The sequence below is a fragment of the Microtus ochrogaster genome, chromosome 21 (assembly GCF_000317375.1).
Source record: "Microtus ochrogaster isolate Prairie Vole_2 chromosome 21, MicOch1.0, whole genome shotgun sequence".
In the NCBI taxonomy this organism is placed as follows: Eukaryota; Metazoa; Chordata; class Mammalia; order Rodentia; family Cricetidae; genus Microtus; species Microtus ochrogaster.
In genome coordinates this window covers 39,630,584-39,652,382 of record NC_022022.1, presented here as the reverse complement: position 1 = coordinate 39,652,382, position 21,799 = coordinate 39,630,584, and the positions used below count along the sequence as shown (strand labels likewise).

The following is a 21,799-nucleotide window of genomic DNA, read 5'->3' as shown; positions in this document are numbered from 1 at the left end:
TGTGGGTCGAGCTGTGAGCTCTCAGCTGACTGCTCCATGTCTGCCTGCCACGATAGACTCTTAGCCCTCAGAGCCACAGGCTCAAACGACTCTCCCTTCTCTAAGTCACCTTCTAGAAAGTCACCAAGTCACCTGGGTCATGGTGTTCACACAGCAATAGAAAAGTAGCTAAGACAAATACAGTTGTTGAATACGAACTAGTAGAAATTCTCCTGCCTTGGCCTCCAGAGTGTAGGCAGCATCCAGCAGCCACTAATTTCTTACCCCCACTGAAACTATTTTGTAGAAATATCTTGTGGAAGCAGCTTGGAAACTGGCCTTGGAAAACCCTGGTTCAGAATAAGCCTGAACCCCACACCCTACTCATCCCATGCTCCCAAATCTGTGATGTGTACAGACACCCTACCTCTGTCTGCCTGAGGGACACTGGCTCAGGGATATCCAAATGCATTAACTCCCGCCCAGCAGTAAGTAAACACTATCACTCCCTGGAGACCCGCTCACCACTTCTTCCCAAACCTCATGGGGCTCGTTATAAACTCAAACTGGTGGAGACCAGAAGCACATTTTTAGGGAAAATGGTTATCAGGTAGCAGATGAGGTCTGCCTGTGAAAGGGGCCATTGCCTGAACTTTGAGGAGATGTGGGTAAACATGGTTGATAACAAGGGAAGCAAGCAGCCCAGATGCTGAGTGAGCAGGAAGGAGAGGCAGAAGACTTGGGAAATAGCAGCCAGAGCCCGCCAGATGTCGCCTCTGCCCCGTCTCTCAGGTAGGGCTTCTCAACCCACCACACAGCTTCAGATGAAAGAGGGGGCATAAACCATCTCCCAAACTGGTTTCTATACCTCAGCTTTTTAATGATTTCCCAACCCTTCACTTCATCTTAAATGCGTATTTTTCTGATGACGAGGTCAAGTTTCTTAAGACATGGCTGTAGGAATAGCACATTTTAGCTGTTTTTCCACTCAGCTATGCGTGGCCTGTGTTTCTCTACATTGGCCACCAGGGGGAGCGAGAGTTCTTCCCTTCTGTGCATGGGGGGCGGGTGGGGGGAGAGCCCTAGTGGTCAAGGAGCCATGGTCTGGGGATGCCTGGGAAGCTGTGAAGCACTTTGATCCTCGTGGTGACTATTGAAAATCACATTTTAAATATGACCAAGGTGACTTCTTTTCCCAGGACACAGCTGCAGCTTTCGCTTGGTGGTGGTCTATGGTGAGGGAGTGTCTGCTGGGGATAGGAAACCATTTTATCCAAACCTGAAACTGTGTGTTTCCTTCAGGAACAACTGAAACCAGGGCTAGAAAAGGAAGAGAAGACTTCAGAATCATCATCAGTCATTGTACAACTGAGGAGTAACGGTCCACTGTTAGGGTAGAGACCATGTGTCTCGTGTTTCATGTTTCTGGTTGTCTGGTCACAGGGGAACTCATTTTAAAGAAGTTTGCCGACTCTCAACGCTGACCTTTCAGAGACATCGCCCTGACCACTGAACAACCCAAATGGGATCCACAGAGCCTAGGCTTTCCTCCTCCTCCCTACATTTTTTGGAACAGGAACCCCTGTGTAACCTGGCTGGCCTTGAACTTGAAATTTCCCCACCTTTTCCTCCATGGTGCTGGGTTTGCAGGTATGTGACACCACACCTAGCTCATCAGCGCCACTTTGGGCACATGGACCATGAGGTGACTGTGGAACTGTCCCCATGTTTATTCAGGCTGCTCTCTGTGCTCTGGGGTCATGACTCTTCTTTGCTGTCCAAGGCTTGTGTCAAAACAAGCCTTCTCCAAAGATCATTTTATGATTCCCACTCGGCCCTGGTCAAAGTTGTCATTTACCCCCTTCCTCAGACTGTTCATACATCAGCATTCGTCCCTAACCACAACACACTAGAGATCTGGTCACGTCCGTCTCCCTCACTATGGCTTTTCTTCCTCTATTAGAGCCCAGCAACCAACTGATGATTTCCCCTCTCAGCACTGAGTGCCAATGCCCTCAGCAAACAGTCATTGCTGCTGCTCTGTAGGTCTAAGCCCCCAGACACAGAACAGAATCAGAATGGTGAGCGCAGGCCATCTGGCTGCAGAGACTGATCCCCTAAGCCACTGACTCATGCTAAGTCTTCCAGAGAAGCAATAAACACTTGCTGACTTGGACAGACGTCTCGAGACTGGTGTTTGAGCTTTGTTTTTTTTTTTTTCGAGACAGGGATTCTCTGTGGTTTTGGAGCCTGTCCTGGAACTAGCTCTGTAGACCAGGCTGGTCTTGAACTCACAGAGATCTGCCTGCCTCTGCCTCCCGAGTGCTGGGTTGAGCTTTGTTTTTATGGGACTTTCTTCCCACCGCCATCCACAACAATCACACGAGCCCCAAGCCACGCTGTAACACACAAAGGGCAGGTCGCACAACACACTTACTAGATCCAGATATATTCATGGCTTTACATTCTTCTATGTTGGCCTTGCTGTTAAAATAGATCCTTATTTTTCCGCTGTGGGCTGTGTTATCGAAGGTAATCTAGAGGCAGAAATGGAGAGGTTATAGTCCAACGGGAGGTGGGAGCTTTCAGGTCAACCACTCAGGAAAGTCAGCAGCCCCAGGATGGAACACTGATACAGAGATCATAGCAATGGAAATGTCCCCAGTGCATGGGTTCTGCTCTAGCAGCTGTCACTGTGAAGGCCTTAGGCAGCCCAAGGATATTTCAGCTAACAATTCCAGGTCGCACTCCATCACTGAGTCACGTCAGAGGAGGGCTGCTCACAGCCTTCATTCAGCCTGCTTTCTTATACAGCCCAGGACCACCTGCCCAGAGACGGTGCTGCCCACAGTGGGAGGGACTTTCCTACATCAATCAGCCGCCAAGAAAAAACTCTCCCCTGAGGTCCTCTTGTGGACACTCCCTGAGGTCACCGTGGGCTGTGTCAAGCTGACAGCTGAAGCCAACTAGGAGAATTCCTTCACAATTTTCTTTTAGTGGTAAGAACTGCAGGGATTTGAACTCACATCCTCATGGGAGTCACCTTCCCAGCCCAGGAAAACGGTTTTAGGGAGTTGGAAAGGCCTGGCTCCATCTTTACATAAAACAGTCTCTAGATGAGACCACTGCAGCAGGCTTCAGGTTTATCTTCTTCTACAGAAGCCATAGCGAACAAACCAGACAGAGGTCACCGTAAGACAAAGACACTTGCCGTGTTCCGAAAGCTGTAGCAGTCCGGTACCTCTCGGGAGTGAATTGCCTGTAGGTCAATTCCTCTGAGGACAAAGGAGATATCAACTTGCACGAGCCTGAATAAGTAAGAGGCATATCCGTCAGTGTGACGATGCTACTGTCCACCCCCGGCCTCCTCTCCTGGGGACTGAGACCTCATGTTGTGTTTACCGGTAAAAATCCAGCCTGAAGAAAGCAGTCTGTGTCCAGCCCTCGGGTTCCTTGTCCAGCACTTGGAGATCTAGGTGAATGCAGTCTAGAGCAAAGACAGACCAGGAATGGTCACTTCCGGCAAGAACGTGATGCTTAGGTGCATACGGCAGCCTTGTTAGGAGAAGCAGGACCCTCTGAACATCTCAAAACATCTGCCAGAAAATATCAAACCATTACAACATGGAGCACAGTAACCCTTCAGTGGAGAAGCTGGCAGGGGCCACTTTTAGTCAGGGACTGTGGTAACATTGGCAGTCTCAGGAAGAAGCAGGCTTCAGATGCCTCCTGCTACAACACCCCAGGAAGGACCCAACACCCGTGTGACATTCCTACCCCAGATGCATAACCTTGACCAGTTGTGAGGAAAGAGAAGATGTTCTTTTCTTTGGAACATAGTAATCAGAAGAGCATGGGTGGCAAGTGCCACCTATTCTACATTCTTAAAGCACACACTGTGTGCTCACCTACTCTTCTACATTCTTAAAGCACACACTGTGTGCTCACCTACATTCTTAACAGAGCAGCTCTAAGTGACTGCATGGTGAGCTGGGACATTTTTTGTCAAGCAGTCCCCTAAGAGAAGGAATGATAATCACCAACCTCAATTCGCCTTTGAAGACCACTGCATATTTTATAAACGATAGAGCGGTATAGCAGTGCAAACCCTTGGTTCCAGCCCTTGGGAAGTGGAGGCAGAGGATACATGGTTAAGAGCACATACTGCAGAATTTTAAGATGTTCGAAGAGACAGACCAAAACAGCGCTCCCTTCCCATCACCAGGAACGTGTGGTTTCCTGAGCCAAAGTCTTGGGCGGCAACTGTGGAAACCAACAGCCCCGGGGCCAGAGAGAGCCTGCTCCTCTGAGTTCCACTGAGTTGCCAGCACACAGGAGCCATTTTGCTCATCACAGAAAATGACAAAGTCACATGACAAGACGGTCACTGCTGTTACCTGTCTCAATGTCACTGTCAATATTCAGGGTCTCGTTAGGAGAAATCATGGTGCCTGTCTTGTAGTGCTGCTTACAGAATTTCAAGCCAGTCCTGTTGCCTTCATACTCTCCATAACCAAGAGTTGCCAGGGAAATGTTCTTTAGATGACGATACTGTTTTTATAAAAACACAGTTAAATAAACACATGAGTTCTTAAAAACCACAAGTCCTACCATATGGAACACAACTGTAGCTACTTTTATTGCTTATACAATACCTTTGGGGGGACCCCTGTCCAGTTCAACACAGCATACGGTTATTTTCTTCAGTTGAACAGGGACACACTGCCTCATCGAACGCCACACCAAAGCAACACCCTGAGGGATACTCGCAACCTCCTCCCAGCAGAAACCAAGGTCTTACTCGTCTCTCTGACTGTGTCTCACACTGAGGTTCCTCGGCTCTACTCTGTGAGCCCTACTGGCCTCCAGGCAGTTGCCAGAGCTTGACAAGACACACTGTAGTGTTTAAAAGTAGGACATTTAGAACACTCGCCTGCTTCATAGCAAAGAAGATGCTCTCATAGGCGTCCTCTTGAGTGTATACGCTGCAGCTATAATCATCTTCATCAACTCCGGAAAATCCTTTCAAGAACAGATGCTTAAAAGCAAGAGTGTTATCTTCTTTGAAAGCCACCACCAGCTGGTTGCCTAAGCCAAAGCGAACAAGCTGCAAAAGAAAACACAGGAATGTGGTTTTTGCCATTTACCAGGGGGAAAAAAATGGCTGCTGCTGATTGTTATCAATTCTTATCAATTCTCATTGCTAAGCATCTGAGGAAAAATATCCATTCCTTGATTTACACATTAAGAGCAACACTGTTAAAAACACAAGCCTGAAAGAGAATCGCCCATTGCATTGGATCAACAACTCCCAGTATAAGAGTGTGTTGGGACTTAGCATCCCAGAGAATGATGCTGGGACATGCCAGGACCTTGAGCTGAAGAAACAGCCCTAAGGCTTCTCCCACCCTGTCTGTCCTGAGACTTCCTCTGGGGTTCCTTAGCCTGACAGAAGTGCCTCAGACAGACAGGACTATCACGTGCTTCTCTGTCTCAGAGAAACCCTGTCTCGAAAAACCATTAAAAGAAAGAAAAAAAAAACCAAGAGTGGAAAGGGGCAAGCGATGCATGCTATTAACCACACCCCTGCACCCTGGGCGTGCAGGGTCTTTTGTCTTCTGAAGCGACTGTTTGCCTTTCTCTCTTCTAATTACTTTTATGTTGTTTTATTATATTAATGCATTTGAGTGTTTTGCCTGTCCACCACATGTATGCCTCGTGTCTACAGAATCCAGAAGATGGTACCAGATACTCTAGGTCTGGAGTTATAAGTATGAGCCATGGTGTGTGCTGGAAACTGAACTCAGGTCTCCGGATGGCAGTGTTCCTAGCCTCAGAGCCATCTCTTCAGCCCTGTGACTTGCTTTTCTGAATGAGCTGGGACAGCACATCATCCAACCTGAAGACTCCTGGACAAACTCAGAGTCAAGTTGCAGCTGTAATCACAGCCGAGGGCCTCTCATTTCCACATGGAAGCATTTCTTACATTTTTTATGTTGTATTTCATAAAAATCATCCTTTTGGATTGATGGTACCAGTAGATTATGTATAGTAGAGCTAAAGATTCCAAATCAGTACTGGTTTTTTTTTTTTTCAGACATGTATGTTCAACTGTAGTCACCTCGGGAGAAGTCACCCACAGATGAGGTCAAAGCCACAACTCAACAGCTGGATGACAGCGCTGATGACCGCTCCAGTTCTGGTGATAACCGATCTGCAGGATGACCTTAGATCAAGGTCCAATGCAACGCTCAGACATTCTTGATAGTGCCTGTAGTTAGCACTTACATGGGGGCACAATGCTTCTGATTAATGAAACAACATTTTCTATGTCTGAAGACTTTCAAAAACATATTAAATACTGTAAAATAGATTCTTGAGAACTCCTTGGCAGCCTGTGCACCTTGCATGGATTGGGGTGAGAAGATTAAGAAACCCCTTCTACATGGATCTTCTTTTATCTGTTTTTTACAGCTCCGGTGGAGACGTGGCCTCATGAACTCTTACTGAAACCAGGTCTTCTGAACTGAACTTCGTCCTGCTCTCTGCCCTCTGCCCTCTGCCCTCTGCCCTCTGCCCTCTGCCCTCTGCCCTCTGCCCTCTGCCCTCCGAGGAAACTTAATTTCAGTCTCATGAACTTCAGCGTGAGTCTTGCAGATAAACAAGCAAGGACAGAACAGGTGGAGATGGTTGGATCTCGGGAAAGGGAGGAGTCTTTGTGTGAGTTACCTGTGTGGTTACCATGACTATCTTCAGAATCTGCAAGCCCAGCTTCCATGGGATCTGGCGTCTGGCTCTGTATTTCTCACAGGGGCTCATGAAGTAGAACTTCAGGTCTTCCTTCAGACGCTCTTCCTTCACCTCAGAATCAAGAGATGCCATCGCGCTTCTGCCACAGAAGACAGTTTTTAAACACCCGGGAACAGCCTGTTTCTCCCAGTCTCCTGGCCTACACTTCCTGTTCACAGAAGTCACCTGTTCCCAGACACAGATCTCTCAGACCAGTGACCTCTTGTCTAGGGAAATCCAAAGGGGCCTACACTCCTTTGTAACCTGCCTTTGCAAGTAGCAACCCATCTCACTCAAAATGCCTGTTGTCAGAATCAAAAGCTTTGCCTGGCATTTCCTGCGTCTTACTGTACAGTATCTCCTGTTGTAAAGAGTGTGGGTGGACGGGTTGGGAGAAGAGTGTGAAAATGTGAGTTTCTGTGTGTGAGTATGCTATTCCAAAAACAACAAAAGGGAAATCAATCATGACACTTTGGGTTTGAAATGACTGGCATTTTATATAAATCGACAATTAAATCGTTAAGGATTTAGAGAATCTTCGTCCTATAACTCTGAGAAGAATTATGTCCCCCATTTATGGATAAATACCAATGATTACAAGATTCCAGAAGAGAGAGTGGCGAGGAATGGGTATGATAGTAATACATTATATACATGAACGAAATTGTCTAAGAATAAATATTTAAGGCCAGAATATAAACCACTTGAGAGAGGTAGGATAGCAGCTCTCTGCTTTCGCCCAGCTATATTCTTGTCAACTTGGCTCGTCAACTCCAAACTGATGGCTGGACACGTGATCATCAAGGCCAGAGACAACCAATGAGAGGTAGCCATGGAACCAGGACCATAATTGATGAGACACATGGTTCGTAGCTAAGTCTTCAGGGTGAGGAGTACAAAATATGCTGGCCATATAGAAATTATTAACACTAAAAACATGAATTTTACTAAGAGATAATGTAGCATAGAACATGTACAATAGAAAATTAATCTAAATTTTATATATAGCATCATAGAACAATGCATAAGGTATATTTAGCAGTAGAATGTAATCAGCATGATCACGATTGGACTGTTGTGATATGGTTCTCCTGTTGGGACAGAGTTGACACAAGATCAGAGGTCATAGATGAAACAGGTGGGCTGTGCTGTGAGCTTGGCCTTCCTATTTAAATAACACCCTATACAACTACGATCTGGGCTGTCTACCTGGACTAAAACTTCAAAAGAAGCTGAAAGACATGATAGGGTGGGTATGAACATCACGGTATGCGTGAGCACTCAGAAGACAACTGCACGGAGCCAGTTCTCTCCTTCCACCTCTATGTGGGGCTGAACTCCGGTCTCCAGCTTCCACAGCAATTACCTTTACCTACAGAGCCATCTTGCTCACCCTGGTTTTCTGTTTCTAAATTGATTTTGTTGTTGTTGTTGTTGTTTTTGTTTTTCAAGACAGGGTTTCTCTGTAGCTTTGGAGCTTGTCCTAGAACTAGCTCTTGCAGACCAAGCTGGCCTCAAACTCACAGAGATCCGCCTGCCTCTGCCTCCCGAGTGCTGGCATTAAAGGCGTGCGCCACCATCGCCTGACTATAATGTCATTTCTAAGATTGGTACACTATGTTAGCTAGAACCGTCCTACCAGAAATTTTAAAAGGAGATAAGAAATAAAGGAAGAAGAAGGAAGATAGGAAGGGAGGGATAGAGAAAGAAAGGGAGGGAGGGGGAGGGGGAGGGGGGAAGGGGGGAAGGTTAAAAGAAAAGTGAAGGGAGAGAAGATGAGAGGGAGAGTGAAGTAGCTGGGGTCTCTGCTGCTGTGAAGAAACTCCATGACCAGAACGTGAGCTGGCGAGGAAAGGGTTTATTCAGCTTACCCTTCCACATTGCCCTTAACCACTGACGGAAGTCAGGACAGGAACTCAAACAGGGCAGGAACCTGGAGGCAGGAGCTAATGCAGAGACCATGGAGGGGTGCTGCTTACTGGCTTGTGTTGTCCTGGCTTGCTCAGCTGCTTTCTTTTAGAACCCAGGATCACCAGCCTAGGGATGGCACCACCCACAAAGATGTGGGCCCGTCCCCACTGATCACTAAGGAGAAAATTTCCTGCAGCTGGATCTAATGGAGGTACGTCCTCAACTGAGTCTCCTTCCTCTCTGATGACTCTGGCTTGTGTCAAGTGGACAGAAAACCAGCCAGGACAGAGAAAGACATGGAGAAAATAGTTCCTATTGAAGAAGGTCCATGCTGCTGGAAGGTGGATGGGGACGGCCCGTAAAGACTGGAGGGTCTAACAGTAGGCAGCTCCCGGGGCTATCTCACCTGTGTCTACAGCTGTTGCCAAATGCCACTCACACACTCTGGGACTGTGTGTGTGTGTGTGTGTGTGTGTGTGTGTGTGTGTATGTGTGTTACCCCGAGCCGGCAGCAGATTCTCCCCTCTTGCAGATATGTACCCCAAAGCCCTTCCCTCTCAGGAAGAAGGCTGAGAAAGCACTCCTAAGGCTACCCCGCAGACCAGACTCACTCCAGGTCCTATTTCCTAAGAAAGGGGAAATGAAAACACAACCACATCCCCAGACATACTAAGCCATAAACCAGAGCAGTGGGACTTAAACCTAGGTGCCTGTGGTACTTCAGAGTGCTGGGTTGCTTGAGTCTGGAGGTTCTGAACTGGAGCTTCGCTCTGCGTCCTGAGATACGCAGTGGATGAGCCTCCAGGGACTGGGACAATCTAACGTGTAACTTATAAGATATGGTCAGTGCCCGAATAAACAGAACCAGACTGATGGCAATTGAGTAACGAAAGCACTTAGAATGCAGCAGAAACCGAGCACGCACCACTGCGTGCCTTAGGACTGGAAAGCTGAGAAAAGAGCCTTGCTGAAACTGGAGAGATGGCTCAGTGGTTAACAGCACTGACTGCTCTTCCAGAGGACCTGGGTTCAATTCCCAGCATCCATAGGGTGGCTAACGGCTGTCTGTCTTCAGCCTTAGGGGATCCAATGTCCTCCCCTAGCCTCTGCAGCTACTGCACACATATGCAGGTAAAACACCTATACACATAAAAATAAAGTTAAAAGAAAAAGAAAGTAGCCTTGATGCCATACAGCATGGGTAAAATATCTAGAAGATAAACTTTAATTAAAAACTACTTTTTAATAATGAGAAACCAGCTACTAAATGAGTCTCATTTCAAAAGATAAAGTTGGACAAGGTGGCTTATGTCTATGATCGTAACACTCCACAAACTGAGACATGAGGGTTTTACGGACTTCTAGGCCAACCTGAGCTACACAGTGAGTTCCAGGCCAGCCTGAACTACATAGTGAGTTCCAGGCCAGCCTGAGCTACAAACTATCTCAAGAAAGACTTTACATATATGTTTGCCTTCAGCGTGCTATTGGAAGCTCCTTAGCCTAACTGACTGAATAATCACTCAGTGGGCTGGGTGCTGGGACAGGACGTGGGATGAGTAGGTTCCGTGAAGGTCACATGCTCAAGCTCCAGCAGGTGAGACTTGGGGAACACATCATTGTTAAGTAGGTGAGTGAGGGTTGCACCACAGGGTGCCCGTGATTCCAGACACAAAGTTCTGACCGTGAGGTAAAGGGCTCAGAGAACAAGGAGAATGCCATTGTGGTCATAATTCATAGGTGTCAATACTACAGGAGCACTTGACTGGGAAGGTGGAGGGACCTAGCATTGTCTTCCCTGAGCTTGAGAACAGCGTCCTCACAAAGGAGTTTTAGAGCCCAGAGAAGATGACTGGGGGCTCTTGAGGGTGTGCGGGTGACAACTTTAAAATCAACCACAGTCACTCTAGTCTAAAGGATGTGTGCTGACATTCCATGGTACACTTTTCATTGAATAAACGCAAAGAGGTGTGTTTTAGATCCTTAGAACCCTGACATATGGAGAACCCTATACACACACAGACAGAGAGAGAGAGAGAGAGAGAGAGAGAGAGAGAGAGAGAGAGAGAGACTATGTAAGAAATTCTGAACCTAAGAGACAAGAGCTTGTTTTTGCATGAACCATAGTAAAGATTCAAGGCAGTTGGTGGAGTGAGTGTCTGGAGGGTCAGCTTCTGCTAGAGACATTGCTGTGCCTTCTAAAGCTCACGCACTGGAAGATGTGAGTGGGGAAATCACAATAAGTTGAGTCAGGAGCTATACTTGATGTATGTCCTGGGGCAGAGGAGTATGCAGTGTAGCCCTACAGCTTCAAGAGCATCCAGTAATGTGTGCTCCTCACTAGCCGCTCAGTGTTGAAGAAATGGTAGGTGACGTTACCGCAACCCCGAGATCCTTTAATAAGAAGGCCCCAGAGCTGGGGAGATGGCATAGTGGGTAGTGCGCTTGCCTTGTAAGCAGAACTGAGTCCGATTTCCTAGAGCCTACGTGAAAGTGCCAATCATGATGATGAATGCTGTACTCTCATTTCCAGGGGAGCAGAGACCAGAGGCATCCCCAAGACATTTACACACACACACATGCACACACACAAATACACTCTCACATATATGCTCACACACTCACAGGATCACACATGCACACACACACTCACATGCACGCACACACACTACAGACTCACATGTGCACACACACTAACAGACACACATGCGCGCACACACTCACTCACACAATGCACACACACTCACAGACGCATACATGCGCACACACACTCACTCACACACTCACAGACTCATACATGCACACAGACACACACACACACTCAGAAGCCTCAGGCAAAGCCAGAAAATGATAGCAAAAGCAACAAAGTTTTGAAATACCGAGACAGTAAGAGGTGGCAGAGAATGCAAGTGAAACTTGCCAGGACTTATCTAAACTACTGTGTCTTTCCAGCCCTGTTCCTTAACCCACTAGGAGCCACAATGTTCCTAGTACTGGGAAGGATTGAACGTGCTTAACTCTCCTTCAAAGCACCCTCCACCCCCGGAGCCGCTCAACCTGCAAACCATAGGAAAGAATGAGTGGCTGGAGCAGGTGGCAGAAACACAGAACAAATGCTAGGGGACATAATGGATGCTCAAGATGAATCTGACTTAGATTTTTAAAACATCTAAACTTCGAAGAAAAGTAAATGGTATTTGGGTCCAAAAATTCTAGCATCTCAAAGGGAAAGTTTTGGTTTTTCGAGACAGGGTTTCTCTGTGATTTTAGAGCCTGTCCTGGAACTAGCTCTTGTAGACCAGGTTGGTCTCGAACTCACAGAGATCCTCCTGCCTCTGCCTCCCAAGTGCTGGGATTAAAGGGAAAGTTTAAATGTGTGAGTTATTGAGACCTCCCTGAACATACTATCTTGCTCCTCTCTTCTCAGTTTGTAGTTTTGCCTGGCCGCCTAGTAGGTAAAGGTATTTATTGTAAAGGTACAGGCTTCACTGTAGCAACGATAGAGGGGTGTAAAGCAGAGAAAGCGACAGAAAAACTAAAAAGAAAAAGAAGAGCGGGCGATATGTCAGGATAAACTCATCCATTCGCTTGACAGACAAGTTCCCAGCACTCCCTGGTGGGGAATACCAGCTGGGAGACCGGCGCCAGGGGCCTGAAACTGCAGTCACCCCTTCATAAGCACGAACAAGGTCAGAAGGCTGGAGGAATGCCACAACTCTCACCAGCGACGGTAACAATCACCAACAGGTTAAGAAAAAAAGGCGAAACTTTCCCAAGAGCGGAGGAAAGAATGGCTCTAACGCGGCTTGAGGCACGGGAATCTGTGCAGATCCAATGACGCCAGCCCATTAACCGCAGTAACCACACTCTGCTACGGAGAGAAACCCATCAAGACAATTACAGCACCTACTCATTATCAGTTTAATTAAGCCAATGCATGATCCTCACTGTGTGTACACATGCGTGTATCTCTGTGTGTGTGCACACATATGCATGCACACATGGAAGCCCGAGGTTGATGTCAGATGTCTCCCTCACTAAGATGGTGGAGGGGAAAACACCTCTCACTGAAGCCGGACCTCACAGATTAGACTAGACTAGCTGGCCAGAGAATCCTAAGATCTTCCTGTGGCTGTCTCCCCAACACTAGGATCATAGGCAGGAGCCAACACACCCGGCTTTTGGAGATTCTAAGAATTGAGCTCCAGTCTTCATGTTTATGTAGCAAGCCCTTTACCGACTGAGCCATATTCCTAACCCCTGGATTTTGATAAGCTTACTAAATAACCTGGTCAAGGACCAAATTACAAAAGGTGGGGTAGGTAAACACAGTATCCATCAGCGTTAAAATAAGATATGAAACAGAAAAGAAACTTGGCCAGACAATGGTTGAGCAAACGCTTGAGGATGCAGATGGGCTGGTCAGGTGGTGGGTGGGAAGAAAAGGGAAGTAGGCCATGGCTGCACTGGCTCCTTAGAAAGCCTACCCTGCCATGAGTAACCGGGACCATGTGATGATTGGGCTGAGGGTTACCATGTGACTGAGGGCAATTCTAGCTTTACTGAACCAAGTACGTGGAAACCTGATGTGTTGAAAAGCTATTACCAATGATGCTTAGCTGTATCGAGATCGTAACCCCCAATTTCATTGTGGGACTGAGACAAAGGCTCTTGACCTTTGCTTCTGAAAATGCATGCACCAGGTGCATGATGGCCTCCTGCTGGCAGAGATGGGGCCAGTCCACGCTGCTATTGTTTTGAATTACTTGGGTGATGCTTACTCTGCCTGCCAAGTGACAGGATGAGTCTAATGACAGACTGACTTTGAAGTGGCCTGTTGCTATCTCCTCATGCTGCCAAGGAGGCAAGTTAGACACTTGGAGCTCAAGACTGGTCGCAATACAAAAATCTTGTTTTTTTACCGAGACGTCTGTTTTTCCTTCTTGACACTCGAGTTTGCATTTCTGAAGGTCTCATTCTCAGTGCTCCTGGCTCCCACCACAGCCCCTCCCTCAGCATCTTCTCTCTTACTTGATCCCAGACGTGGCTTCCTAGTGCACCACATCACAGCTAGAGGGCAGTGCTAGAGACCGGCTTAATTACCTTTAAATTGATTTCAGCTCGTTTCCTGAATCCGGCATTTTCAGCTGAAATCACCTCTGGGACTTTCTGCTCCTCTCAGAATGAGCGCTGAGCCTCCTACCACTTCCGGGCATTGCTTACAAGACTACAGTTCACTTCTTCCCATGCTCACTCTGCTTCCTCACTGCGCCCAGTCCAGTTACTCCTGGCTCTGGAATATTCCCCCGACCTGGGGGGTCTGCATTTGGTGTTTCCCCAGCTCTTTTTGCATTTCTGGATCCTTCCTATCCTTGGAGTTTCTCAGCTCGGGGTGGGGGTGGGGTATGGTTTTACGGAGGCCTTTGGGGGTTTTCCTTGCAGGACTGCGCACCGGACCTTGGACCTTAAACACGACAAGAAAGGACTCAGCCACAGACTAGACTCCTTACCCCCGGTTACTTTTTACTTTGACTCCGGGTCTCACTAAGTTGTCCACACTAGACTTAAACTCACCATTACCCAAGCAGGTTTTGAACTAGAGATCCTCCTGCCTCAGCCTCCCAAACAGCTGGGTTTACAGTCAGCTAGAGAGGCCCAGATACTCATGTCACCTCTCTGTTCCTCTGTTCCTTATTGTAACCTTTACTTTCCTCTGATTCAATATCACAACTGGTTTTCCTTGTACGAGCTTCCTTAAGCCCTGCTGCTCCGTATCTGGAGCATACGGCAGACTCCCTAACACAGTAGGTATTCAGTGAAAATGGCTTGGAAGAAGCTAAATGAATCAATGAATGAGGCCACGATTCTGGCTACATAAGTTTTTCCTCAGTCAGTGCCCTTTAAAACCAAACCATAGCAGCAGTAATAAAACTATGTAACAATAGAAAATTGAAAAATGACCAACTGAATGAAATATTAAAGTCATACTTAGCCAAGATGATTAGAAGGTTCTAAGGTGGTTTAGGTGACCAATTTGCTGATAGAATTGTTGTCTTGTTTTATTCTTTTACTTGCTACTCCTGGTTTGTTTGGGGTTTGTTTTGTTTCGATTTGATTTTTTTTTTTTATAGAATCAACTTGATAAGTTACCACCATGATGTTCTGATGATCTGCTCTTTGGGCCAGTGTCCTTCCAGAAACAGAATCCAAAACAAACAAACAAACAAACAAAAAAAAACACAAAAAAAAACAAACAAAAAAAACACACACACACAAAAAAAAAACCCCACCAACAAAAAGAACAAAGAGATGCTTGTATAAAAAATAAAATCAGTGGCTACATCAGCTATAGAATATAGACAAATAATTTAATGCGTCTCTCTAAGTACAGCAAACCTCGGAAGGCATGGAAGCCACTGGTAGACAACACGGTCAGAAGTTTAACACTTCAAAGAGTGAAAAGACAGTGGGCTGGACAGATGGCTCTGAGGGGAAAGTGCTCCCTGAGAAAGTGGGGGTTCAGTGTTCAGACCCCAGAAGCAGGCAAAAGCCAGGCAGGCGTGCGTGCCCTCTGTAATCCCAGCTCACTGGAAGCAGAATTGGGGGCCCCTAGGTTAACTAGATAAGCTGGCTAGCTGGACTGCCCCAGTTTTAATGAGAGACTCTGCCTCCATAAACAAAAAGGGGAGCGTGACTGAGGAACACACTGATGTCAGCTGCAGGCCGACCCACCCATGCGCATCCACACACATGCAAATGTGCCGTCACACACACGAGCAGAGCCAAAAGGCAGACTTGGAGGAGGTCTGCATGATACTGAAGCATCCAGAAGCTTACTGCTGTTAGTAGTTAATAGGTGCTGGGTTCCTAATAGCCCAAACTGTTAATAAGAAAAAGACAGCCCAGAGCAGTTACAGGCAAAGGGTCTGGAGAGCAGCAACAGGTTGCTATAGCAATCAGGTTGGCACAAATCCAGCTTAACTCTTATGCATCCAGGGGAAACTGTCTTGGGAAAAATGGAAGTACTAACAGCCAATCTGTTCTTTATCTATGAGTGTTTGTATGATCAAGGAACCAAGGCTTTATGTATTTTTCTGCAAATTTTGTAACTGCTATCTATTAAAATATCTATAAAATATTCGTTGAATCCAGAATTGAGAGTGTGAGGCGGGGAAAATGCCTATGTTACATTGTTACATTTTGATTATAAAATAAACACAGTATAATATCATTATTTTTTTTAAATGTTAGTGTATGTGTCCAAAGTTGGCTCCCCATATTTCGCCATTTTAAAACATCTAGAACTAGCAAACAAAAGAGAAAAAGCATTGCCTACCCACAAAACCTCTGGGAAATGTTTCCCAGGGAATCTTAATTTTCCTCATGTTTTCTCTCTTTTTTTCAATGTTGGTAATTAACATGAGAATTATTTAGTTACTCTCACAAGGTAAATAACCTAAGGTCAAAGTAGGGTGTCTAATGTGTATCAGGGAACCAGGTACTCCCTGCCCTTTTCTCACGAGTGCTGAGTGGGAGGAGCAAGTGGAAGAAAGGGTAAATGTGGAGTCCCTCAGTGGTGGCCCTGAGGGCCCCAGGACAAGGGTCAGATGGCCAGTCCCCAGTCCCACAGATGGAGACTTTGGCCCACTCCTGACAACTCAGCCTGAATTTTTCACTCCATTTCCTATTATGAACTAATTATGAATTCTTAGTCTTCTAAGAGAAGTTAACCGTTGCCCAAGTCAAGGAGGCTATTAAAAATATCTCTGGAAAGATAAGCCACGTGGTGGCTCGGATCCCAGGAAGAGCCCTGGAAGAAGATTGAAGGGACTTTCCGTTGCCCACGAGTGCTCTCAACAGAAGACAGACACCCAGAATTTTCAGGGTTTCCCTGAAGACAGCTGGGCCACCGAGTTCCTATGAAACCATCCCTGCCGTCTTCCTCAATGCCCGAGACTTCCAGGAATGCAGAAGTAAAGCCACACATGTTCAAAGTGCTTATCCTCAACAGGCCATAGTCTTTCTGCAAACATAATGAAGAATCCGTTCCTGGGGCCACAGGAGGAGGGAGTCAGTCTCCTCTTCACAGGAGAATGGGCTCTGAGAACTGAGGACAAAGGCAGCAACAACGGCGAGCCCTCGCTAACCTTTCCTTTCCTAAAGTTTTCAACAAGTATAGGGCTCCAATGTCCTGCTGACTCAGTCTGCCGGTCTGTTTCAAAAACAGTCTGAATTTAGGTTTCATGTCACTGACAGGGCCACACCTCTTGGAAATGTGCCATGGGCAATAGGATTTTCTTTATGAAGTCCACCATTTAAACCACGTGTCTTCCAAAGTTAGGACACTGAAGACGATGTTCCAGAATCGCTGGCCTCAGGAGTTACTAATGACTACCCCGCAGAAATTTTTAACTGAAACCATGAAGACGTATTTCAAAGAAAGAAAGAGGAAAAAAAACACAATTTTTGAAAAAGAAGAGATGAAATCAGCCATCTGAGAGGAAAGGAAGTTGGACACCTGTGCCTACAAAGCAGTCTCGCCTCATCAAGGAGAAAGAGTTCAGAACCAGGGAGCCTGGGATCAGGCTCAAAACAGAACAGGGGTTCTGCTGTAGACAGGTCAGATAAGACATCGGAGGGGAAGTCCATGTGGCGGCAGAAGCAAGTGAACACAGATGGGCATACTCCACACTGAGTAGAACGCTGTATTCTGCTTGTTTAAGTGTCTGGGGCTGGGGCAGTGGGTTCCAAGGTTAAAAGTGCTCATTGCTATTCCAGGGCACCCGAGTATGGATCCTGGCATTCCCTTCAGAGAGCTCACAATCACCTTTTACTCTAGCTCCAAGGGATAAGCAGCCCCTCTCTGGCCCCCATGGGCACTTACATGCACAGCATACACACAGATACACACAGACACACATATACACACAGACACACACATACACACACAGACACACACAAACACACAAATGAAAATAAATGTTAAAAGTAGCTACTTCTGGGAATGAAGTTACTTTTCTCTGTGGTGGACACACGGGCCCTCTGAAGAGTCATTTCTCTCCTCAGAAGTGACATTCAGAACTTCAACTCTAAAGGCCCAGCTGAAGAAGGCTCGCTTTAGTGTTTAGGGCCAAATTGGTTTTCTTTGGCAACTGTTTTTACTCACAAATGTTAACCACAAGAAGACACCTGGTTGTCAGCTTTTTTTTCCCCACTAAGTTTCAAAAACAGTCTGAATTTAGGTTTCATGTCACTGACAGGGGAGCCAAGGAGCAGGGAGACTGGCTTCTAACTGCGCATCCCTGACTCTCAGCTCCAGAGTGTCTTCCAAGTCTTCCCTTTGTTGGCAGACTTCGGTGTTGGGACATTTTATATATATAATATCTCCTTGATAGAGGAGAATGGGAAAGCCTTGATCCTTGGAGGAAAAGCACACAAAAGGTGCTTTTCTTTTTAAACAGATCCTGGCTGCAAGACCTGGTTCAGGAAGGTTGGATGAGAAAGGTGTTCCGGGCGAAAGTTTAGGCGGGCAGGTGTTTAACATCTCTTGGGATTGAAAGAGGAAGACAAGCGAAAATCTTAGCAGAATTCAGACTCTACCAGGAAAGCCTATCCAACTGTCCTGGTTACGTGCTGTTGGCTTAGAATGTCGTGGATGCTGTGAGCGGCACCTGACATGGCAGAGCTCACAGCCCACTTAGAGAGAGCTGCATTCTTTGTCCCTTGTACACACAATGCCCGAGTTTGCACCCTGATACCCACAGGCGATTTTTCCACCTCTTGTACCACCCCACTTCCGTTCTCAGTTTACAGCAACCGTCTTGTCCCCCACCCGTATTGGACAGCCAGACACCTGCCTGTGGTATATTTCACATCTGCAAGCCTTCAAAACCGGTTTCCACAAACATTTAATCTGTGTCCTTCAGCAATGTACACAGCTTCTGAGGACACAGAATATGTCAAAAACCATTCAAGCACTGAACGCAATGTGCTGGGGAAAACAACATCGAACAAAAATAAAACCAAAGGCTATGCATCGCACCCAACATGAGCACAGACATTCTCCAGGCCAAACAGAAGCGTGAGCACATAAATCCACAGGCATTTGGTCCTTGGTTTGAAGAACAGTGCATGTAGGGAGAAGACAGAGAAGTGGGTACACTTCTACTCATGTGACATATTAAAAATAAACTCCTTGCTGGGTGATGGTGGCGCACGTCTTTAATCCCAGCACTCAGGAGGCAGAGGCAGGTGGATCTCTGTGGGTTCGAGGCCAGCCTCGTCTACAAAAGCTAGTTCCAGGACAGGCTCCAAAGCTATAGAGAAACCTTGTCTCAAATAAAATAAAATAAAAACTCCTTTACTTTCAGAGAGGAGTTTACAGATTGTATGACACTGGCCATTTTTTTTTTTTTTTTGACACTGGCCATTTTGATGTGACATTCACAACTTGTTACAGTTGTCAAAGCTGCACCATTTTTTCAGGGATGCATATGTATTTGTGTACGAGGTGTGCATGTGGGGACAACCTAGTGAGCCATCTTCAGGAACAAGGCAGACCTCTTTTGAGACAGGGTCTCCCATTGGTCTGGAGCTCTGAAATTAGGGGAGGCTGGCTGGCCAGTGAATTTTGGGGGTCCTCCTGTCGCCTGCCCCTCCAGCGTTAGGATTACAGGCGCCAAGTACTTTTACCTGGGTGTTGAGGCTCCAACCCCGTCCTTGAGAACCCACCAATGTTGTTTTATAATTCAAAATTGGTCTTTCAAAGGTCTGGGAAATCTATGCCACCCTTGCAGAAAGTTCTCCACTCAGGCGATCATCCCAGACTAAATAGACTCCCTTCTGGTTCGGGTTTTCTTGCTGACCTGTAGAGCACCCTGCTGGGAAGGCAGGAGCCGCTCCTGGCTGCCTTAGAAAACTTTAACACCCCACCGCTATTTGCTTAAGAGCAGCAAGCAGGAGCCAAAGGCCACTTTGTCCTCCCCTCAACTGAGCTGCTGTACAAGTTTAAGCACATAGGAGGGGCCCCTTGGCAGAGCCATCTGGCTTGACTGAACGCTTTTTCATAGAGCCGAGGAAACCAGGGTTGACCACACCGTAACCCTCCCACCTAAGAAAAGGCCTGTTTGTTCCGGAATGTAAAACCCGGCCTTATTTAACTAAGTGCAAGCAGTTAGCGTGGGCCTGCCCAAGGTAGTAAGAACGCTCCGGTAAAGCCAACCAGGATCCTTCAGCCAACCAGGATCTTTCAGAATACTGTCTCCAGAAAAAGCCTCACCAGGACTTTAACCTGAAAACATCTGATCTCTCTCCGGGTCCTTTACCTGGGGAAACGGTCAGGTTGCAGGACCAGCCCTTTCCCTACCTTCGGAACTTTCCAGGGCTCTGGGGAACAAGAAGGAGTTGGAAAGCGGACCCACTGCGTACCCATCTCCCGACCCTCGGGACAGCATCCCCCAATTGGAAGTCTGGAGGTATCCAAAACCTCTTACCCTCGCAGCCAGCGCTCTCATTGCAGCCCCGGGGCCCCGCGGATGTGTGAGCCCTGGTCGCTACGCGTGGCCCTGTTCTCCCGCCACGCCCCCGCGTCCCCACCGGCTGCCGCTGCCTTACTCCAGAGCTGGGCGACCCGGGAGCTGCTCTGCCAGTGTCGCGAAGAGCTTTAACTAAGCGACCGCGAGCCGGAGGCAGAAGGCAGAACCGGGAGCAGGTGTGGGCGCAGGGACACCGCAGCTGGGGCAGTCCCGGAAGGAGATGACGCTGGAACCCAGGAGGTCACAAGATGTGGCGCTCCGGGGGAGTACAGACCTGTGGTGGGTGTCCCAGTCCGGGTCCAGGGCGCGGTTCCAAGCAGGCAGGTCCAGCGTCTCCTCGCCTCCAGGCATGGCGCGAGCGCCACCGACGTGCGAAGCCTCCATCCCCCTCGATCCCCACAGTTCTGACACCCGGCTCCGCCTGTGGGTGTCTGCGGGAGGCAGGCTGAGGAGACGCCCTTTATAAAGGGAAGTCGCCCAGGGAGCCTGCTGAGAGGCCTCCCGTTGTCCACCCCGCCCCGTCGCCCCGCCCGCCCTCCGCCACACCGCTGCCCTCATCCATTCCCTGACCTCTCCAAGATAGTGTCTGACCCCTTTATACATTTGCTGCATTTCTTTTGAGCGCACTATGTGGCCCGGACTTGCCTCGAACTCAGAGCGATCCTCCTACCTCGGCCTCCTAAGTACTGGGATTACAAACACGTGCCACCCACGCCTGGCTTGTCCGTTTCTTTGGCCAGTTCTATTCTGCCGTGTTAAGTGCCCATACTGTGTTCTACGGGATGAATACATTGCAGTTCCTCCGCCTAGGAGTCAACAAGTTCGTGGGGACGGGTTTCTTCATTACAGAGTCTTTATTCTGATAATTCCCTGACAAGCAGTGGAATGACAGAGGTGTTGGACAAGCACGTGGAAAACAAGATGCGAGGTGGACCTTCTTCAGCCAGAGTCTGCAAGACCCCTGCAAAGCCAGAGCAGCAGACCCCAGCGGTACCCTGCCCTTCCCCCTTGCTGTCTGAAACCTGGAGCTTTGAGACGACGACTCTCCTCCATTCGTGAACCACCTGAAGCTGGCAGGACGGTTTGGACAGAACAAGCCCAGAACTTCAACAGGAGCCCGATGAGCAAAACGGCTCCGTTTCCAGGTTATGCACATCAGTACGTGTTCAGAAGGTCCCCAGGGTTAGCCAGGGCAAAGGGCAGTTTGCAGAAGATTATGTAGAAACAGTTGTACAGAAAGACGGGTGTCGAAGCATAATTGACCCTTTCTGCAGGGACGGTTTTGTTGTTGTTGTTGTTGTTGGGTTTTTTTTTTTTTTGGTTTTTTTTGGTTTTTAATTTTGAGATGGCCTCATGTAACTAACCCAAGTTAGCCTCCAACTTTCTACAAAGCTAAAGAAGACCTTGAACTTGTTCCTCCTGCATCCACCTCACATTTGATGCTGGCGTTAAGGCTTATTCCAGCCTCATTCTGCCCCACCCCGAATCTACCCTCTGTTAAAAGTCACTTCCCAAGGACGATCAGGTCAAAATCTCTCTCTCTCTCTCTCTCTCTCTCTCTCTCTCTCTCTCTCTCTCTCTCTCTC

General features: G+C 47.6%; 1 protein-coding gene across 1 annotated transcript in view; it reads right to left on the bottom strand.

The window, feature by feature from the left end:
• Positions 1–20,564, bottom strand: part of Mcoln2 (mucolipin 2) — a 35,858-nt gene extending 15,294 nt beyond the window's left edge. Inside the window, exons 1-7 of the mRNA XM_005357404.3 lie at positions 20,488–20,564; positions 6,709–6,868; positions 4,913–5,086; positions 4,377–4,530; positions 3,382–3,466; positions 3,191–3,287; positions 2,417–2,516 (exon numbers count right to left, since the gene is read on the bottom strand). Of these exons, the coding sequence (XP_005357461.1) occupies positions 2,417–2,516; positions 3,191–3,287; positions 3,382–3,466; positions 4,377–4,530; positions 4,913–5,086; positions 6,709–6,868; positions 20,488–20,564 (847 nt within the window). The remainder of the gene's footprint in view (positions 1–2,416; positions 2,517–3,190; positions 3,288–3,381; positions 3,467–4,376; positions 4,531–4,912; positions 5,087–6,708; positions 6,869–20,487) is intronic.
• Positions 20,565–21,799: the final 1,235 nt, after the last annotated feature.